Below are 19,422 nucleotides of genomic sequence, written 5' to 3'. Positions count from 1 at the left end.
GGAGCGGGGCCGAGCCCTGGCGGGGAGGAGGGGGCGCCCTCCCCGGGGCTCGGGGAGAGGCGAGGCTTTGCGGCCGCGGCTGGACTTTGCCTCTGGCCTCTGCGGGAGCAGAAGAGGGATCAGCCCCGCTCCTCCTGTTGGTTTCTGTTTAGCGCTGGAAGCCCTGGCGCGGACACAGGCCCAGCTAAACCAAAACGCGGTGGTAGTCGTGCGGACCTAGAGTTTGTTGTTCGGTTAACTGTCCTCCTCGGTATCTCAGCGATCTGCCTAGAAAGTAAATGCTGAAACTTATACAGGGTAAGCAGAATGTCATTTAGAAAGGTTACGCTTAAAATTCTGTCCTGGTAAATCGTATTCAGGGCAATGATTGCATAAGAAGTGGGTTTTTCATTGGGTTTTGGGGGGTTTTTTTGGAAGCTTTTTTTTCTCGTTCACTGAATATGTAGCCCTACCATTTTAATAAATCAGGCTTCCGAGAACATGCAGAATGTCCTAGCGCTGTGTTACTTGCTTAGATGCCTAAGGAGGCAAATTTTGATTTCCGAGCACGTATGCACAGCGACAGCCTGAATTTTTAAATTTCTAAACAGAGAGTGAAGAGTTAAAAGAACCAGAACTTTTTTAGTAAACCTATTGCAGCATTTCTCCTCATTCCAGTCTGCCGTATCCGTGTAGACAGAACCTATGGCATGGCATCGCCTCGAGTTGAATACGGGGTCGACACAAAGCAGCCGCCAGCTGAGCGAGGGGGAATTCAAGGATATCTTGGCTGTAGGTAGTCCAGCTTTTCCCTGGCTGACAGCTCTGTTTGGAGACCAGCCAGGGACCGTTGGAAGCTGCCAAAGGAATCGCCACTGATTTTGCCCTTGCAGCAGGAAAATCAGGCAGTGAACGAGGAGAGCTTTGAGGGTTTTCAAACGGAAACCCTGCTAGTTGAGGAGAAAGTAGATTGGGGAAAGAGGACCCCGATTTTATAAGTCATTTTTCAGTGTTTTAGGAAGAGGTTTTTTCCTCCCTGAAGCATGCTGCCATAACTTGAAGGTGGTGTACTTTCTGGGTTTGGCTCATACAGCAGCCAGCCTTTTCCCTTGATAGCTGTGTGCCACATCGAGCATTTTCAGTTTTCCAGGGATATTAATAACTCAGAGTGTATTCTGCTAGGTGCAGGCTCCAGCTTGTAACCTCATTTTATTCAAATATAATTCGTCAGTCGCTCCTTTATGTGTCAATTCAGTGCTGTTCCTTTAGATTTCCTCTTGGGGAGAAAGAACTCTCTGTTTAAATAATGTAGAGTTATCTTTGTCGCCATGGCCTAGCATTCTTAGGTCAATAACAGTCACAAAATGTCAGTCTTAACGGGAATGTAAACTTGGCGCTGAAATAAAGTAATCTTTATTAGGGTACTGTATAGCTGAAAGGAATGCAGATTTCCTGGGGGAAGAGTGAAATGGGGATCTTTTTGCATGTAGTCAATCAAGAAGTAAGGCCTCAAATTGTTGTTGCCATATTTTCTCTGCTTACTGGAAGTGAAACCATGGTTATGCTCAGTGCATATGTTTTATATGTTGGGGTTGTGCTATTGTTCAGATATTTAATTGTAACTGCATGGTAAGTTTTGTGCCCACTGTGTGCATGGGGAATAGTTTTTATAAAATGATGTTTAAACATAAGGCAGATATTTTCTCAGTTTTCATTTTCTTTCTTTCTGTCCCTTCCTGCGCTTTGTTACATTTAGTATTGAGAGGCAAAATGGTCCATGCTGAAGCATTTTCACGTCCCCTGAGCCGGAATGAAGTGGTCGGATTAATTTTTCGTTTAACCATATTTGGTGCTGTGACATATTTTACCATTAAATGGATGGTTGATGCCATTGATCCAACGAGAAAGCAAAAAGTGGAAGCTCAGAAACAGGTAGGATTTCTTTGAAATGCTGTCTTGTTCGTTACCTTTCCTATGGAGAAATCCTCTATCTGGAAGCTGGACTTGCAATAACCAACAGAATAATCAACAAAAGCATGTGGAATAATCAAAAAACCCCAGAATTATTTTTTAGTAAATCTCAGGATCTAGGCTGTTAGTGTTTCCAGTGCTTACACTTTATAACAAGTTAAAATTTCTAGCTTGAAGTGGTGGAAAAAACTGTCAAACTGGAGCGTGATTTTGTCTTTTAATTATGTGCAAGCGTGTGGGCCCTGTGCCGTTTCTGCTTCTGACAACTTTACTAAGCAGCAGTCGCGTTAAATAATGCTCTCATTAGTCTCTTGGTTGCTTTTTAAAAACGTTGAGCAGAAATAACTTAGTTCTCTGCTGCTTTTTGGCAACCTAATGGCAGAGGCAGGGACTGTAGGTCCTCATGACAAAATGGAACGCTGCTGTCCAAATCCCTTTCTAAGAATAGCTCACACTTTGTCCCCCTCCCTCTGTTCTCCCTCCACCTCCAGTAGCAGTCAAAATGCCCTGCAAAGAGGAGAAGAAAAAGTGAAAAGCCTCATTCCTGATGTTGAACTAGAACGATTCATGGGCGTTAATGCTCTGGGAAAAGATTTAAGTACATTTCAGAACCAAAAGTGAAATGTTTCCTTTGGGAAGTATTGAAGGACATGTTGCAGCTTTTTTTTGTTTTCTGGCTGACACAAATTTCACAGATTCAAACAGCGCTTTTGAGCAACCTAATTCTGTTTTGGGTGGTTTGTCTTTTTTAATGAAATCTTTAGTTAAAAAATTGGCCCCACTTTAAAAATCAGCTTTCACAATTTGTGCTGGTGCCACCTATTATATAAGAGTTCCCAAGAGCATGTCAGACTCAACCGCAAGTTTGAGTGTAAAGAGAAACTGAATTGTGAAAGTGTGTTGGCACAACGAATGACTTTTCCTTTTAAATTGGGAAAAGGAAAACATGGAATACGTAGAAAAAAATTGACTGTCTTCTGTGAATATTTTTTTCTTGAAAAGGTATCAGTCTCTCCTTGGTACAGTGCTGTGGAGCTTTGAGGGGAGGCATGCTTTTTATAGCAACAGAGTTCTATCTCGAGACTGTTGAAGTCTGTGTGTATTATGTGCAGGGTTGTGAATGAAGGTAATTAAGCATGTGAAAGAACTCTATAGAGTTCTCTCTAGTAACAAGTTTCAGGCTTTTCATCTGAATCCTGTACAAAGTTTGTAAGGCTTAATGGGCTTTTTTAAAGTGGTTAACATACCTGTATCAGCTTTGGAAATTCCTGTGGAGATTATGGAAATGATTTTGTACTCAGGTTACCTGTGTGTCTGCAAACCTCTTCTGAACAGCAAACTCCGTGTTTTAATGTTTAGTTTGGTTTCTTTTGGGTTCATAACGTATGACTTGTGGATCTGGGAGTGGGAGGGCTGGTGTGACACTTATTTGATGAGAACTGAGACATATGACTCAGTTTCACTCAAATGACAACAAGTCATTAGGAAACAGCAGAACCTTTTACTTCAGAAAGATTTAACCTCTTTTTGGAAGCGATTTACAGAGAAGCTTTTCAGACTCCAAGTAGCACATCTTTAAAAACTAATTTTTGAATTAAGCATTCAGTTTCTTTCTCTGATTTTCTTGGCATTTTATTTCCCCCAGGCTGAAAAACTAATGAAGCAAATTGGAGTGAAAAATGTAAAGCTTACCGAATACGAAATGAGTATTGCTGCACATCTCGTAGACCCACTTAGCATGCATGTAAGAAACTCTCTTCCCTGTTACTCTGATGAAAGCATTTCAGACCTGGAAGATCTCGATTTTGACTTTGGGTTACATTATTTGTCATATATGTGTATCTATGGAAATCCACAGAAGATATTTCTTTAATTTAAAGTTTCGCTGTTGAGAGCAGATGTTGTTTAAATCATCTGGGTTTTTTAGTATTGAGGCTTTGCACTACTTCTAAGCTTGTGAATATTTTTTGTTGGCAGGGACTCTCGTGATAAGTTCTAATGCTGTTTTTTCTGTATTAGGTAACCTGGAGTGATATTGCAGGCTTAGATGATGTTATTACAGACTTGAAAGACACTGTAATTTTGCCCATCAAGAAGAAATATTTATTTGAGAATTCCAGGCTCTTACAGCCACCAAAAGGTAGGAATGTTACGGATTTATATGTTGTTATTAAAAAAAAAAAAAAAAAGTTACAATTACCCAGGAAGGAAAGAGGAAGTAGATTGCCAGTCCAAAGTGCAACCATTAAGACTGATGCCAGGGAAAATCCTCAGGTTTTTCCTCTTCTCTTGCAGTGAAATCAAGTTCTAGTGAGTAAGTCTCATCTCAGTAATGAAGTGATAATTGTTTTTCAGATATTGATGTTATGTTTTGGTGCACTAATCTATGCAGCCTGCATTTTTAACTGCCTAGATTGTCTATTTTTTTTCTTCTTATACCCCCTCTTGTCCTTTGGCAGAGGTGAACTCTAACTCTACTGTATAGCTTTGTACACTTGGCTAATATTTTTATGGTGTCATAGAAACATAAGTCATAAACATGAGATGTCAGTGTAAGCTAATCTTGCAGACATCACTCTGCTCTAGTCCTAACAATTCCAGTCATTCAAAGAGACATCCTGTTTTTATTCTGGAGGCCCTTTGATTTTGTCTGGAGTTCAGTTGCCCAGTGCTCAGGCAGTAAGGAAACAAGACAGATCCACTTTCTAACAGTAAACCAGAAGTTGGACTCTGCTGGAATTCTTACGGCCATATTTGCTATATATTACTAAAAATAAGCAGAATTTGAACTTAAGATGTTGGACAAAATGCAAAACTTTCTCTTTACTGCTCTGATCCCTGGAATATTGTCTTCCAGAAATTCTCTGAAAACCATTAAGTACTGCCTGTATCTGACCATCTCTGTTTTGTGTCCTAAGAGATGGAAAATTAAGCACTTTTTAAACTGGTTTCATTTTTCCAGGCTACTTTCTATTTAAGTCCCAAATTGAAACTGTCTGGAAAATTATTTTAATGTCATGATTTTACAGCTGAAGGAAAAAAATATTTTTTATTTAGCGTTTTAAAACAGACTTTCCATATAGGGCAAGTTCCCGAGTTTTATTAGTGGCTCGCACTGTGTGTTAATAGCAAGTCATTGCTTCAGAGTAATTATGTTTGTGGTTGTCAGTCAAGCTTCTATGACTTCATCTTTTTTCTATAAATTGTTTTCCTTACAACTGTTAGAAAAACACTACTGTGAATTCTTTTGCTATGATAAGTTTAAAAATAATAAGAGATGTCATATATAATTGTGAGTAATTTGTTTAAAATGTTTGTGGGGCTCCTTTGTTTTTATTTTCTCCACCCTCTCAGCCAAGTTTTATTAGCAAGGCTGAAACTGGCTGTAAACAAAGCCTATCAAATGCTTACAGGAAATAAATAGGGTAACTTTGTAATTGATTTGATGGAACACTGTGTAACTTTTTTCTTATCTTTTAAAACCAGGATAAAATGCAAGCCTGGACACTATCAGGTCTGTCATACTAAAGCATGTTTTCTGTACAGCGACCAGAGATCATTAACATGATACTTTTTCAGGAGTACTTCTCTATGGCCCCCCTGGCTGTGGCAAAACGCTGATAGCCAAAGCCACAGCAAAGGAAGCAGGTTGTCGATTTATTAATCTCCAGCCTTCAACACTGACGGACAAATGGTATGGAGAGTCTCAAAAACTGGCTGCTGCTGTCTTCTCCCTTGCTATAAAGCTCCAACCATCCATCATTTTTATTGACGAAATAGGTAAAAATCTGTCTTTTTTCTTTTTTTTTTTTTTGCAAATGACTGTAGCAGAGTGACATTAAACTGTAGGTTCAAGTTGATGGGTATATTGATCTACTATCATCTTTTTCTTTAAAAGAGTGGTAATGGAAGAAGGTTTGGTAATATAAATAGTACTGTAGAGTAATGGAGGCAAATTAGGAAAACTGTGCATTTCTTCCTTATGTGAGTTTCCCCACTAGTGGGTAAACTACAAGTAGAACAAGTTGCTGCTGATTTGTGGTTGGGCTAAGGTGGTTCACAAGGAGAGCTTTTTTTCTGTTAAGGAATCTACTTATTCGGGAAACCCATCACCAAATGCACTTCAGTGCTTCTCCCATGAGGGCACATAATAGAAAATTAAAATACAGGTTTAGGAGAGCTCAGGAATAGTAGTTCTTAATAAGGCTGAAGAAGTAGGAGGGTAATTTCAGCTGGGAAGACAGCAAAGGTGCCTGTTGTTCGGCGCATTTGGACTTGTCACATCAGTGTTTTAAGTCCCTGTGAACTTGAGCAGTTCACTTAAAATTGCTCGTTGTCTCACAGCACTGGTGCTTCTTAAAGAGAGTTGTACAGTTTGCAGAAACAGAGCCTGACAAAGCTTTCACCCTTTCCCCAGTTTAGGTTTATGAAGGGGCTACGTTCTTAAGATGCTTTTATCCTTTTGTATATGTATGAAAAATGGGGTGTTTTTCTAACTGTTGGAAATTCTTTAGGCATCCACTGGCAGAGTTAGAGCTCTGCATAACAAAGTGTGTGGCCTACTTTACATCAGCTTGCTGTTCTCCTGTGCTGCCATCTCTGCATGAGAAATTAAGGTGAAAGTTACACTTTCCATGAGTTCAGGAAAGTGAAAATACGGAGCACAAGATTTGGGACAATCTCATGTGATTAGGCATATACATGTGCAATGTAATTTGAAAGGTGTGCTTAAAAATATGGTGAGATTTCACTTTCGTATTCTTCATCGTAAGAAGTATTTTTCATTTGTTGACAATGTTTATTAAAAAAGGTATTTGTAAGATGGAGAATGGCACAAGTCTGCACATGATAAAGATCCTAGTTTCTATGGCAGGATTGAAAGTAAACTGCTCTACTGAATCCTTAATACAGATTCCTTCTTGCGAAGTCGATCGAGTTCTGACCATGAAGCTACAGCTATGATGAAAGCTCAGTTCATGAGTCTGTGGGATGGGTTGGACACCGATTATAACTGCCAAGTAAGTACAAAGGGTGACAAGAAAAGTAATGCAATTCTTCCCTCTTGGTTATTGAGCATTGAGGTATTTTGGAAAAGTAGCAGATTGCCAAAAGAGTTTCTTTACCTGTCAGTGTTAGTGATTACCAGTATATCCGGGGAATGAGATAAGTGATAGTAATCACTTTTCTTCCTGAGAAGACTGGTTTTGTAGTTATTTTGGTTTTAATTAAGAGGTGTTATTTTCAAAAGTGTCTTAAGTCTCAGTAATATAGCTGTGTAGTTTGAGCTCCTGAGGTTGGGAATCTTTAAACTATTTGAAAACTGTTTTGTCAACAGTATTTTCTTCAGGTGAAGTGAATCTTTGATTTCAGGAAGGGTGTTGAAAGATCTGAGTATTCATTCTGGTTGCAAGTTGGTTGGTTTGTTTCCAGAGAAGCATTAGACTAGCACTGGACAAGCACTAGACTCTAGAGTTAATCTGAAAGGGTAGAGAAGTTGATGTTACCAAAAGATAAATTCAATTAAATGGAGCCATTTAATTCCATCGCACTGTTCTTGTATGCTTCCGTCCCCCTCAATAATCTCAGCTGAAGTATTGTATTTTAGAAAATAGAAAAATTATAAAGGCTGTTGGTGGTGTAAAAAAACATTATGAAATAAATTACTTGTGTAGCATAGAGGAAAGCCTGTTTGGTATGTTTGTGATCTGTCCCTGGAGCAAGGCCTTTAAAAAGGATGCTTATTCTCCAATTTTAAAAATTTCAGCCTTTTTAAACTGCATTTTTCTGTGAATGGGTTCCAATACTCTGACCTTTGTTAGTTCTGTCTGTGAGAGGAGGAAAAGCAGATTACAAGCTTGTGCTAAAGGTTTTTTTCTGTTGATTTCTTAAAAACTGATTAGAACACAGTGAATCTATACATACTGAGGACCTTGAAAGCAGAGTCTTTGCTTACCATGATTAAAAGTCTAATGGTAGGAACACTTAACTGGAAGTTAATACAATCTTGCAAGCACACGTTTTTTGCCAGTGTTTGAATGCATTATCTTTTTCCCAGTATACCAGTGGATTCTTGGAGCAAGTCAAATTGTTCATTCCCTGCAGTAAGATAGTCTTACCATCTCTCGAGTTCAGCGTTCAGAGCCTGACGAGTCACTCTTGTCCTTTACTCGTGTGCCTCTGCAGGGTAGAAGCCACCAAAGTAAAATGCAATGTGGGCAATTGGCTGGAGACACTGCAGAGGCTGATTCAGGTTTCTGGGGAGTTTTTCAGCAGCAGTGTTTTGTTTCAATACCATATTTCAGGCTTCTCCCCGAGATGTCATTGCAGTTCAGGAAGTGTTCTTTAAGCGGTTTTGACATTTGTGTGGTCTCAGTTTTTGACAGCCACCAGCTAGCTGGGCTCTTTTGTTAATTACAGATGTTTACTTGGGAGCTTTGTGTTGCTGCCTGATTCTTGCCAAACAAATTTCCTTGGAATAAGGATACTGTTTGGCTTTTGTTATGGTAAACATTCCAGATGCTAAGAGGAAATTGTTAGTAAGTGTTGCTGGATGTTATTTGTTCCTGTGTTGATTGCGCCTGAAACGCCTGTTCAGCTCGGGGCTAAACCTGGCACGGATATAGTCTTGAGTCCAGCAGGAGCTGGGGCACAGTGTCTGTGCGGCTTGAAAGGACAGTCCAACTCCGGAAGCCCTGTACAGCCACGCTCGCAGAACCTGCGGCCAACGCGGCTTTTGGGAGGCTCCTCAGCTCTGGTGGCGCGGTGGGAGTGACAGATTGGGCCCAGCCTTGGGCCTTGCTGCAGGGCCCTGGGAAGCACAGTCTGTAAAAAGCCGGGCGAAATGTGTCTTTTGGCTTTTTCTGCGCGTAGCAATTTGCCAGCATGTGCTGAAGCCTCTAGGTGGCAGGGTGACTCTGCGCCGGGACACAGCCTGGCCAGGACGGCTGGAGTGCCGGGGCTGGCTGCGGAACAGTGACCCCGGACAAAAGACCAGAAGCATGTCAGGAAACTATTGATAGGAGATTAATTTCCCTCACATTTTCAATTTTGTGACCGGGTATTTACAATGTACATAGCTTAAACTAACAAATGAAAAAACAAGGCTGATGTGAATGAGAAGTAAATTTGTTCTTAGACTAATAACTGAAATGCAGTTAAACAAGGTAAATGCTCTCCTTGTATTGAACTTGGCTTGTACACATCCAGTTTGCTGCTGTTACAGTATCCAGTGCCTATCGTTCTTACTGACTTAACGTTTTTTAATGCTCAAAAAAAAAAGAAGTGTTTTAATGCATGTGAAAGCTGCCAGTTTGGTCATCCTGGTGAACTGATTGCCTTCTTTTTTCAACACAGCCCGAAAATGGCACATTTTTTTGATGCTTTCTCAAAACATCTTTTGAGTTCAGTCCAGACCAGCAGGAACTAAAGACACATTGCCAGGACTTATAAGCAGAAGTTTTGGATTACTGCTTAGAGTTGGAACTTTCAAACTGGGCTCAGAAGGATTCAGACTAACGTAAAAATCTCCACCCAGGTGTACTCTATGGAAGCAGTGCTCTCTTAAGCAGCCTGTTTAAATCCACTTGCTGAAATCAGTACCAAGAAACCTTATGTAACTTCTTCAAGTGTTGATGTTCTTGATGAAGTGTGGAAGAGTCACGTGTTTGGTTTGGAAACTCCGATACAGCAGTGTTTTCAGAAGCTGGTTTCAGCAGACTAATTTTTCTTGTTGGTGTGTACAGGTAATAGTGATGGGAGCCACCAATCGTCCTCAGGATCTTGACTCTGCAATCATGAGAAGAATGCCAACCCGTTTTCACATCAACCAACCTGTAAGTCATGCCAGGTGTGCAGGTGTGCCTAATGCCTGAGCTACAGGCAGGTGCCTTAATCAGCCAGGAAACGCACACTCCCCCCACCACCTCCCCCCGCCCCAGAAATACTCTAATATCTTGGTCTGTTTTTAGTTTTTTAGAAGCACATATATAACTTTGCTATTTAGTGTGAAGTTTCTCACAGAAACCTTGATTCATTGATCTTTTATCTGAACCAATGCCATGTGCTCTGAGAGTTTCCCACCCACCTTCTTCATCTATAAGAATGGAGTGGTTTAGATGCACTCTGGGAAGAGCTTAGTTTGAATGTGAAAACAGTCACAAAAAGCACAAAAGTGACTGCACACACTTGCCTACAGGGAGAGTGGCACCCAAGGTTAGATAGTGTCAAGAAGCAGGTACATACCGACTGCCATTTATTCCTTCTTGATACAGAGTGTTTTAGTTTTCAGGGAGAGCAGAGGGAATGGAATCTGCATACCAAAGCCTATGTTCTTCTCAAGCTTTTCCACAGTCAGGCACTGCAAGTAGTCTGGGAAACTGTTTTTATTGTACTTATTATGGTTTATGCCAAACAGGCAGTAATTAAGGTCTCTATTGCTTATGCCAGCCATCACAAGGTTAGCCTTATATTAGTGTTGCTATTGCCATCCTTTCCAAGGTATTTTAGTCTCCTCCAAAGACTTGGCGATATCACAAGACATTTTTGTATCAGTATTAGAAAGAGTTCAGTTGTGGTTGTCAGTATTCCCTTCCGGCTACAGAAATACTCTTCATTATTCATTTTTTGCAGAAACTTGGAAAGAAAATTGGAGGAGTAAAACTCTTACTGAGTGTGCAACAGAGTAGTGATGTTCCCAGACCCATCTTGTTTGAACTGGCTTTCACTCCTTGTGGGCGGATACTTTTCAAAACAAAGCATTTATAACAGTATCTGCTTTTCTGCGATGCCTGCTCATAGAGGTTCATACATCTTACTCATCTTCAAGTTTTCCTTGATTAGTAAGGTGCAAGGATGTGTATTTTAGTTTCTATTAAGAACCATCGTTAGAAGGCTGAATTACCCGCAGGTCACAGTGCCTCAGGATGCTGCAGGGGTTGGCTCACTCTCCCAGGATCAGAATTACAACAGCAAGTGTCATTTCAGGCACAGACACGTAACTCCTTACCTCACCACAGCCATCTCATGAACCTGCCACTTGTTCTTGTCTGTGGTACTTTGCGATACAACCAAGATTGGTTACAACCCTTTTATTGCATGCCAAGATAATTTATGAGCTGTGGATTGGAAGTGTGCACAGGTAGTACTGCTGTAGGGTAGCTAAAGCCTTGCAGATTTTATAACTAAGTTTGAGATTAAAATGCCCAAAATTACTCATAAGAAATTGTCTGCAAGGTAAAGGGAAATGCAAAGAGTATTTTTTTGAGACCGCGTATCAACTGCTCAGCTGCCAGAGTATCTATGGGGTGTTTTTTTCCCTTTTTAACAATGAAAATGAATTTAGGACGAGTTTGGGTTGGGGAGACAAAAAAGAGTCTCTTTGCTGCCTGTGTTTTACCTCGCTCGTAAGAATATGCTCAGGATTTAACTGTTTCTTCAGTTCTAACCTCATCAGAGTGCGTGATGTATATTGCTTAAACTTTCCCAAGCACTGTCTGTGTTTTGGTTTGTTTTTTTTTTAAGCAGAGATCTTTATCTTCTTCATCTGATTTAGCAAAGTACTGAAAGCATCCTGTAGATCTAGAGAATCTGCCCTGCTTTAAAGAGGATGGGAATTCTTTGGAGACAACTACTTTCACTTAGGGCAAAGTAAGGCTAAATGACAGTGCTGTTTTGCTTTCCCTGCAGTTAGTGTAAATGTATATGCTCAGATGTTTAGTTTCATGTGCTCCTGGAGTGAGAGTACCCTAGATCTCACTTTGCTGAGTGATTTGCCATCAGATAGGTTTCCTTAGTGTGTATCACATCTCCTATTTGAGGGATCAGCTTGTGTCACTGAGCTGTGACTGAAAGCCCACACCGTGCAAAATTGCAATAGATGTTACATATGTTTATTTTTGTACTCTACTAAATAATCTCTTTTGTTTAAGGCTCTGAAACAAAGGGAAGCAATCTTGAAGCTAATTTTGAGAAATGAAAATGTAAGTAGACTTCTTTTAATGGCTAATTTGCTGTATTACTGTTGTTATGAGTGCAGCTCTGTAATTATAGAAAACATGTTTTATAATTGACTCTCTTAGAGTAAGGTAGACATTATCTACTAGGGTGTTTCTGATTATAATTTAGGACTCTCTTGTGGGTTTAGACATTAAAGCAATAGAATTGACTACTGGTTTAAGCATGAGCCTCAGTCAGAGCAGCAGTCTTGGATTTTGTGGTGAATCACCATTTCTGAGGAAAATGACTTAATTTCTCTGTCTCTATTTTCTTGTTATATAACAAGATAGTATATTTACCTCTCTAAAGATGCTGGAGGTGAATCATGTTTGGAAATCAACCAAATTGTATTTGATACAGAAGGGTCAGTACATGGGTGAGCGCTGGGGGTACAGACAAGTCAGTCAGATTATACATAATCGACATCAATCCCACTGACCCCAACAACGACACCGCACAACCAACAACAGGTGGAATAAATGGTGACATACAGTCTCCCATAGAAGGGACGGGAGACAACCGAGTCAGCAAACCAAACACATAAGACCAAGGAAGCCACACACTGAATCTCCGCACAGCCCGCGTTTACAAAAGCCAGAGCTGACTGGAGCCCAGTCCTGGGAGGCGGGAGGTCCTTCTGGGTTACTCACTGCGAGACCCCTGGGGCTCCTTTACCCAGGGGCTCTCCTGGCCAGGCCGGCCCACCCTGGGGGGAAGCCTAAAGGCAAACTCACCCCCGCTTTGGGAAGGGCTGTGGGAATCACCCCTATGTCAACCTTAATTTGGGGCTGGGGGTTGAAACCCCAGCATTAAAGCAGGGAGAGAAGATACTGAATTTAAACTCTACAGTTTATTGGCTCTAGTCAAGAACAGAGGAATGACATTTTTTGACAGCGCTGTTTTTGCACTTTTATCCTTAGCTTGTATTTCCTTTAGAGGAAAAGCAATATAGTGTTGTTACTAATACTATATGGTGTTTGTGTCACCATCTGCATTCCAAGATGAGGGGAAGGAGTGGCTGTGAGCACATCTGGTAGTGTCTGTTGGCAGGGTATGGGACCTGTGTTATTGGAGGTTCCTGACAAATCTAGTCTGCAGCACTAATTGTCTTGACGTTAATGTTGCAAAGTATCTCTTGGATGAGGCCTATCCAGGTAAATATCATTCGTTCATACACCCAAATTTTTTAAGAGGCCTAAAAATCCCATCCCGTCATTGCGAATGGCTAAGATATTGGGGAGGTTGCTTTGCAAATGGTCGGTTCGGATTGTCTGTGTAGGATTAGGGTATAGGTTGGCTTTTTCACAAAACGCTGGTCATAGATGTGAAAACAGACTGCTACAAGATGCCAAAGGAGTTGTGGAGGAAGAGCAGAAAATCTCAAACAAACTGTCTCTTGCTAATGGTGATTTTGGACTCAATTTTCTCTTCAAGACCTGTTAGGGATGTATGCCAAATAATAGACTCCCTGAATACAGACTCCCCCAATACCTGCAGCCGCCCAGCACTTCCACACAAGTGGACTCTGGCTCCTTGTCTCGGCATCTGGGCCTGGGAGTTGCAGCACCTTGGCCTTAGGCCTTCAGCAGAAACCTAAATTGGCTTCTGAGTACAGACCTGAAAGAATGCAAGGTGTATAGTGGCAGTGAATCACAGCCACGCAAATAACATTTTTCAGGGGGGAAAAAAGAGAAAAATCAGCCTGTATTGGTTATCCCATAGGAGGAGGAGGAGGAATGGGGTCTCTCAAGGCCAGCTTATTTTCAGTGAGGATGAGAAACATCCTGGCAGTTCTTCACGTGATGGGTGTTGTCATGCCCTCAGTTTTCCTTGCCTGTCTTAAATCTCGTTTCTTCTTTCTCAGTCAAAGGGAAGTCCTTGTTCATACCTGCCATGCAACAAGCCCACTTTCTGTATATTCTTAGTCAGCTGTGCTGCTCTGTTCAGTTCTTGAGGGCCTTCAGCCCCACACTGAGGAAATACGTTGCAGATCCACAGCTGTTACTGACTTTGGTATTTGTGTGTGGGATCAGCATTAAAGCAAAGGACTTCATGACAGCCAGGCTGTAGCGTCTGTAGGAGGCACTTTGGTGTAAGCCAACTGCTGCTTTTGCCTTAATTATCATGCTTGGACCCAAACCAGAGCACCGCGTGCCCAGTTGTGGGCCAGCGAGCTGGGCTCAAGTACAAGCTCAAGATACGAGCCAGCAGGACGCTGCCACTGTAACCCTTGTCCTTCAGGAAAAGCAGGAGGACCAGCGGGGAATTGGAAGGGTGCTCAGCGGCTGTTGGTGTGTTCTTGGGTTATCGTGGGGAGTGCACGGGTGGAGGATAGCTGGAAGCACAAAGATTACATCTGGGGCTTTGCCTTCACCACCACAGCGTAGTTTCCTTCTTAGAAGTCATCCCGTAACTTCAGCCTTTTGTTAGACTAGTTTGGCTTTAACTTTTTGGAAGGGAAATACTGATGCACTGGAAAATGTGCCAGAAGGGGCTGTTATCAGGGGTTCTGGAAATGGACTGAATAAATAGGGGGTCTGGGCTGGAATGAGTTCAGGCTCTGGTCTGGTGCACGGAGTTGGGACACATTATTCTGCCTCAGAGTTCCATTTTGTGGTTGTGTAAGGTAGGAGCAGTTGTTTGGTAACTCAGCAGACAACTCGAGTTGCTGGGATAGTGAACAACTACTTCTGAAGTTCCCATTCTGCACTGAAAGGTAGCAACAACAATGTAAATGTGACAGGAACTTTTCCCAGCCTTGCCATGTTGCTGGTAAAAAGACGTGTTTATGAAAACAAAATGCACTCTTTCAAATAATGTTTATAAAAGGGCTGTGGCTGTGAAAGGAGGCCCATTGGGTAGTCTTCATTGTCTAGAGATGAAAAGATGCACGTAGGGTCTGATTGAGCCCTTAACCAAAAAATATCAGTGCTCTTGCAGGAAATTTGTGTGGGCATTTGGGAAAATGGGTCATTTTTTCTGTGATCCAGTTTTTGCCACCCAGTGGGCTTCCAAAACCACACAGGAGCTTTGTCAGTAACAGAATATACCAGTATGATGGTTCACTTTTGGTTGCCTGTTTGGGTTTTTTTATCAGCTACAGAGTTTTATGAGATGAAGCATCAGTTTCATTTAATGACATGAACTACTCAGAGGGTTCAAAGTGTAAGTTAATAAAATAATTTTATCTCTAAAATACTTCAAGGCTGAAAAAGATCAATGGGCGGGTAAAAATACTTGGACGTGACTGTTTCTTGTCTTTGGTGAACAAAGTAAATGACCTCAGACATTTCATTCTCGGACCTTTTGTTTTTTGGCAGGTGGACAGGCATGTAGATCTCCTCGAAGTTGCTAAAGAGACCGACGGCTTCTCGGGCAGTGACCTGAAGGAAATGTGCCGGGATGCAGCACTCCTCTGTGTCAGGGAATATGTTAATTCTTCCTGTGAAGAAGAGACGTATGTGTCTTTATTCTGTCTGTTACGATAGCTGAAGAACCTTTGTGAATGCTTCTGGTGCTACACACTGTCCAATTATCAGTTTATATTTTCTGATTTGAATTGCAAATTTGTAGAGGTTTAGAAAACCTTGCTATGATTCACAGAGAGCAGGAGGTTCTCTCTTTCTTGACAAATTGCCACTATACAACAAAAAACCCAACAAATAAGTTACCTAAATTCATTCTGACTATGAGAACAAGACTGTTTGTTCCAAGGGGTCAAGCCTTAGGTGGCATGAACCAACACGTGATGTGACTGTGCTGTTACCGGGCTTAAATGCTGGTAACACTCCAGCACATGCGTAACCCCGCTTGCTGTGATGTTCCTCTGATTATCTCCTGTACCTACAGGTGATACAGGAGCATGTTCCAGTGTAGTGCTGGAGCTATGCCAGAGCTGCTGTTTTCAGTGATTACTTCTCATTGTTTGAATAGCTGTTACACAGCACCTGAATCATTGTCTTAGTTTTGTTTTTTTTTTTCTTTTTTCCTTTTAAAGCCACGATGAAGATGAAATTCGTCCTGTGCAGCAGCAGGATCTCCACAGGGCAATTGAGAAGATGAGAAAATCGAAGGATGCCACACTGCAGAACGTTTTGATGCATGTTAGTTTAGATTAAGATAAAAGAGTGTTCGCATTTTCTGATGTGACTTAGTTAGACTTCTGTAATCGGTTAGGAAAAATAATGTCGGGGTTGGGAAGCAGGGGTGTTCTTTGAGTAAGGGAGTTCTGGTAAGGGAGTTCTGTTTCTGGAATTGTTTTTATAGAGCAAATTCTAAGTTATTGAAATTTGGTCACACGCAACTAGAAGTGTAACAATCGATCACCAAGTGGAACAATTATAGCCCAGACCAAGAGCAACTGCCTGTGTCTCCTCCCGTAACGGCTCCGCTGTGCAGCCTTACAGCAGGTGCTGGTGTGGCCTGGGCTCGGCGGTCACTGCTGCGGAGGGGACACGATCCATCCCGTGTGTGTGTATATATGTGTGAGGGTGTCTGTATGTATTAAATGTATATATCCACACATTTTTTATATATATAGACATAATCTGTAGATAACTCGAGTATGGAAAGTCTTTTCTACTTACTGAATCAAACCAAATCAGATGTATAGATTAAAGGGTTGTCGATACTCAGTTCACATTTACTTCTTCCTTCTAGCAGCAAATATGAAGATGGAAATTCTGCTTCTAGAATAACTTTCAGGCAAAGTTGGAAATGTTACTGATTTTTCTTTCACATGACCACTTGAAATCTGGTGCCATTTAGTAAAGATAGTAAACTACTGTAAAAATGTTTGAATACTTTTAATTTTGTATGAATTCTGCTTTTTGAGGCTTTTTAAATGAATGTTGGGTTTATTTTTATTTTTTCCTTGATGTGAGTTATTAGAGTAGAATCTTAACTGGTCTTTCATAAAGCCCGACATATTATAAGCTCTCTGAAATCATGGCTTTTTGATCTATTAGGCATTGTAACGAGGGCTTGCTGCTATTTAATCTCTGAAAGACCCACTGCTGCACTGTGGCATTGTACCATGACGTGTCATATGCATAGCTCTGAGGTGCAGGGAATGTTTTGGGATGTTTTGCTCTGTCACATGCTCTGATCTGCAAAACTGAAGAAAAGGGAATGGGGTTTAGGTTTATAAATGTGATTTAGCAATGTTCTGTACTTGCTGGTAACAGTAAATTCATGTAATGTTATGTAGTGATAAAGGCAAAGGGTTAAAAATGTGACAAAAATGTTTCAGTAAAGTGTTATGGATGCTCTCAAATAAACAACCAAGCACCAAAAATAAAAAAAAAAAACAAACCACAGTTAACTAGCTCTCTGTAAATTGCAGGTTCTAATGTCTGTGAGAGGAGAACAGAACAGCTTCCTAGGGTTTAACAGCAGCACAGAACACAGAACAAAGCCCCGCTCGTATAAGGCAACCCAAAACGCTTTATCACTCACCTGACAAGTGAGGGCTCTCAACCTCGGGGACCTGCTCAGGGCCGTGTCCCAAACCAAGGCACCTCGAGGAGTTTCCTTGGGCAGTGTCCTGACCCAAGGAGAGAGTCCTCGACCACAGCTGCTGCTCCAGGGGACGAGCTCCAAATGGCTCCCAGGGGACTCCATTTACACCCAGGGCGAATCTGGCCTGGTTACTGGTTACTGTCAGTAGGTTTTCAGTAACTTGATTTTTCTTCCTATGATATTATGAATTGTGCACCAATTCAACACAACTATGTAATTGGAATTGTTTGAACCCCTGGGGGTGGTACGCTGTGCCACAGCTCTGCTCGCTGTCAGAGCCGGTGTTGAAAGCAGGGAAACCATGTAAACTGAAATGTGCTGCAAAGTGAAATAAAGACAGCTGGAGCCAGGCAGTGGCCAGTATCAGGTGCTGCTGACCGTTTCCATTAAGCCCAGCTTTTCCCCTTTGGTCTGGCACACTGGTTAAGTAATGCACCAGCTGCACTAGGGCTAAGTTTGACTCAGTTTAATATCCCCAGGGGCTGAACGTGGGGATATTTTTTTAATAATTTAATAATTACTTTGCTTTTTGATACGGGGAGAACAGGTCCATGGTAAATGCATATTTTCCTCTAACACAAGGATGTAGAAAATACCGGGCTGTGGAAATCTAAAAAAAAAAAAAAAAAAAAAAAAAGTCTGGCCTAGGGAGTGTTAACCCCACAGGGCACACTTGGTCACAGGGCAGGGAGCAGTGATGTAAACCAGTGCTGGCTCCAGGAGAGCCTGGGTTCAAGGACTAGCCTTAAAATTAAATGTACAAATAGTGCTACTTGCTAGATGCTGGTTTTAACCAGCGTGGGCCAGGTGAAGTTCTCCAGCCATTTAGTTTCTTTTCAGGGCCCGCTCTGATGCCGAAGTTGTGCCAGCCCCTCTCTGGGGCTGTCACACCTGAGAAATGCCAGGGGGGTGCAGGAACGCAGCTTGCCCTGCGCCTCCCTCCTTTTTTTCCCCCCGGTGTTTTCTACTTGGTAGAGCGCTAGTGCCCGCAGCTGCAGAACGCCACTGTAATGAGGTATGAGGGAGTGTCAGGTGTGTCCTCGCATGAGTTTAAACGTCAAACTCTCCGTCTTCCCCCTACTGCTGCCACTTCAGGAGTCCTTGGCAAAGCACAGGCTCTCCTGGCAGCCTGCAGAAGCAGCACCGTTTATCGTGCAGGAATGTGGGCGCTTTAATTCCGGGGCTCCAGCAGTTTGGCCAGGCTCCTCACCCTTTGATCCTGCCTCTCCTGCGAGCGGGGCCCGGCCCGACCCCTCTCCGGCTCTTGGGCTGGTCATTTCACAGGCCCCAGTACTGAGCTCTGAGTTGTCATCAAACGGGTCTTTCTTGGGGGTTAAAGGTCAAATCCCCTGGCAGGAAGAGGCACAGACATTCCAGCAGGCAAATGAGGTGTGTAGGAGCTGTTCAGCCCTAGCAGTGCGGGTGGATGGGCTGGGCAGTACAGACTGTACCGAGTGTCCTTGGGCTGTAAAGCAGCAGCTGATCTCGCCAGTCTGATACCGCGGTGCAAACCGAAACCTTTGGAGCAGCCTTAAGTAACAGGTAAATAAATGAATTGTTTGTTTGCTCTGTGGTTTTGTTGATCTGTTTTCTGAAACATGGGCATGATGGTGAAGGTTAGAGTTATGTAAAAGGCCATTGAATGACTCGAGCGTGGGCAGAGAAGGGCAACGGAGCTGGGGCAGGGTCTGGAGCACAGGTCTGCTGGGGAGCGGCTGGGGGAACTGGGGGGGTTCAGTCTGGAGAAGAGGAGGCTGAGGGGAGACCTCCTGGCCCTCTGCAACTCCCTGCCAGGAGGGGGCAGAGAGGGGGGATGAGTCTCTGGAGCCAAGGAGCCAGCGCCAGGCCCCGAGGGAATGGCCTCAAGCTGCCCAGGGCAGGGTCAGGCTGGCTCTGAGGAAGGATTTCTGTGCAGAAGGGGCTGTTGGGCGTTGGAATGGGCTGCCCAGGGCAGGGGGG

General features: G+C 42.4%; 1 protein-coding gene across 1 annotated transcript; it reads left to right on the top strand.

The window, feature by feature from the left end:
* The first annotated feature begins 146 nt into the window (after window positions 1-146).
* Window positions 147-17,180, top strand: ATAD1 (ATPase family, AAA domain containing 1). The gene is made up of 10 exons (XM_026852008.1): window positions 147-297; window positions 1,736-1,911; window positions 3,596-3,694; window positions 3,970-4,090; window positions 5,530-5,730; window positions 6,862-6,968; window positions 9,693-9,782; window positions 11,877-11,927; window positions 15,264-15,400; window positions 15,941-17,180. Exons 1-10 carry the CDS (start codon window positions 279-281, stop codon window positions 16,059-16,061), a joined length of 1,122 nt encoding a protein of 373 aa, XP_026707809.1. The 5' UTR covers window positions 147-278; the 3' UTR covers window positions 16,062-17,180.
* The last annotated feature ends 2,242 nt before the right edge of the window (window positions 17,181-19,422 follow it).

This window comes from Athene cunicularia, assembly GCF_003259725.1.
Source record: "Athene cunicularia isolate RWA chromosome 6 unlocalized genomic scaffold, athCun1 chr6_part2, whole genome shotgun sequence".
Lineage (NCBI taxonomy): Eukaryota > Metazoa > Chordata > Aves > Strigiformes > Strigidae > Athene > Athene cunicularia.
Note: the sequence above shows the minus strand (reverse complement) of the source record. Positions and strands in the feature narration are given on the sequence as shown.

Excerpts from the sequence above, each read along its gene's own strand:
- ATAD1 (XM_026852008.1), top strand. Across the intron at positions 6,969-9,692 it reads ACACCGATTATAACTGCCAA|GTAATAGTGATGGGAGCCAC; the intron begins GTAAGTACAAAG and ends TGGTGTGTACAG. Across the intron at positions 15,401-15,940 it reads TCTTCCTGTGAAGAAGAGAC|CCACGATGAAGATGAAATTC; the intron begins GTATGTGTCTTT and ends TTCCTTTTAAAG.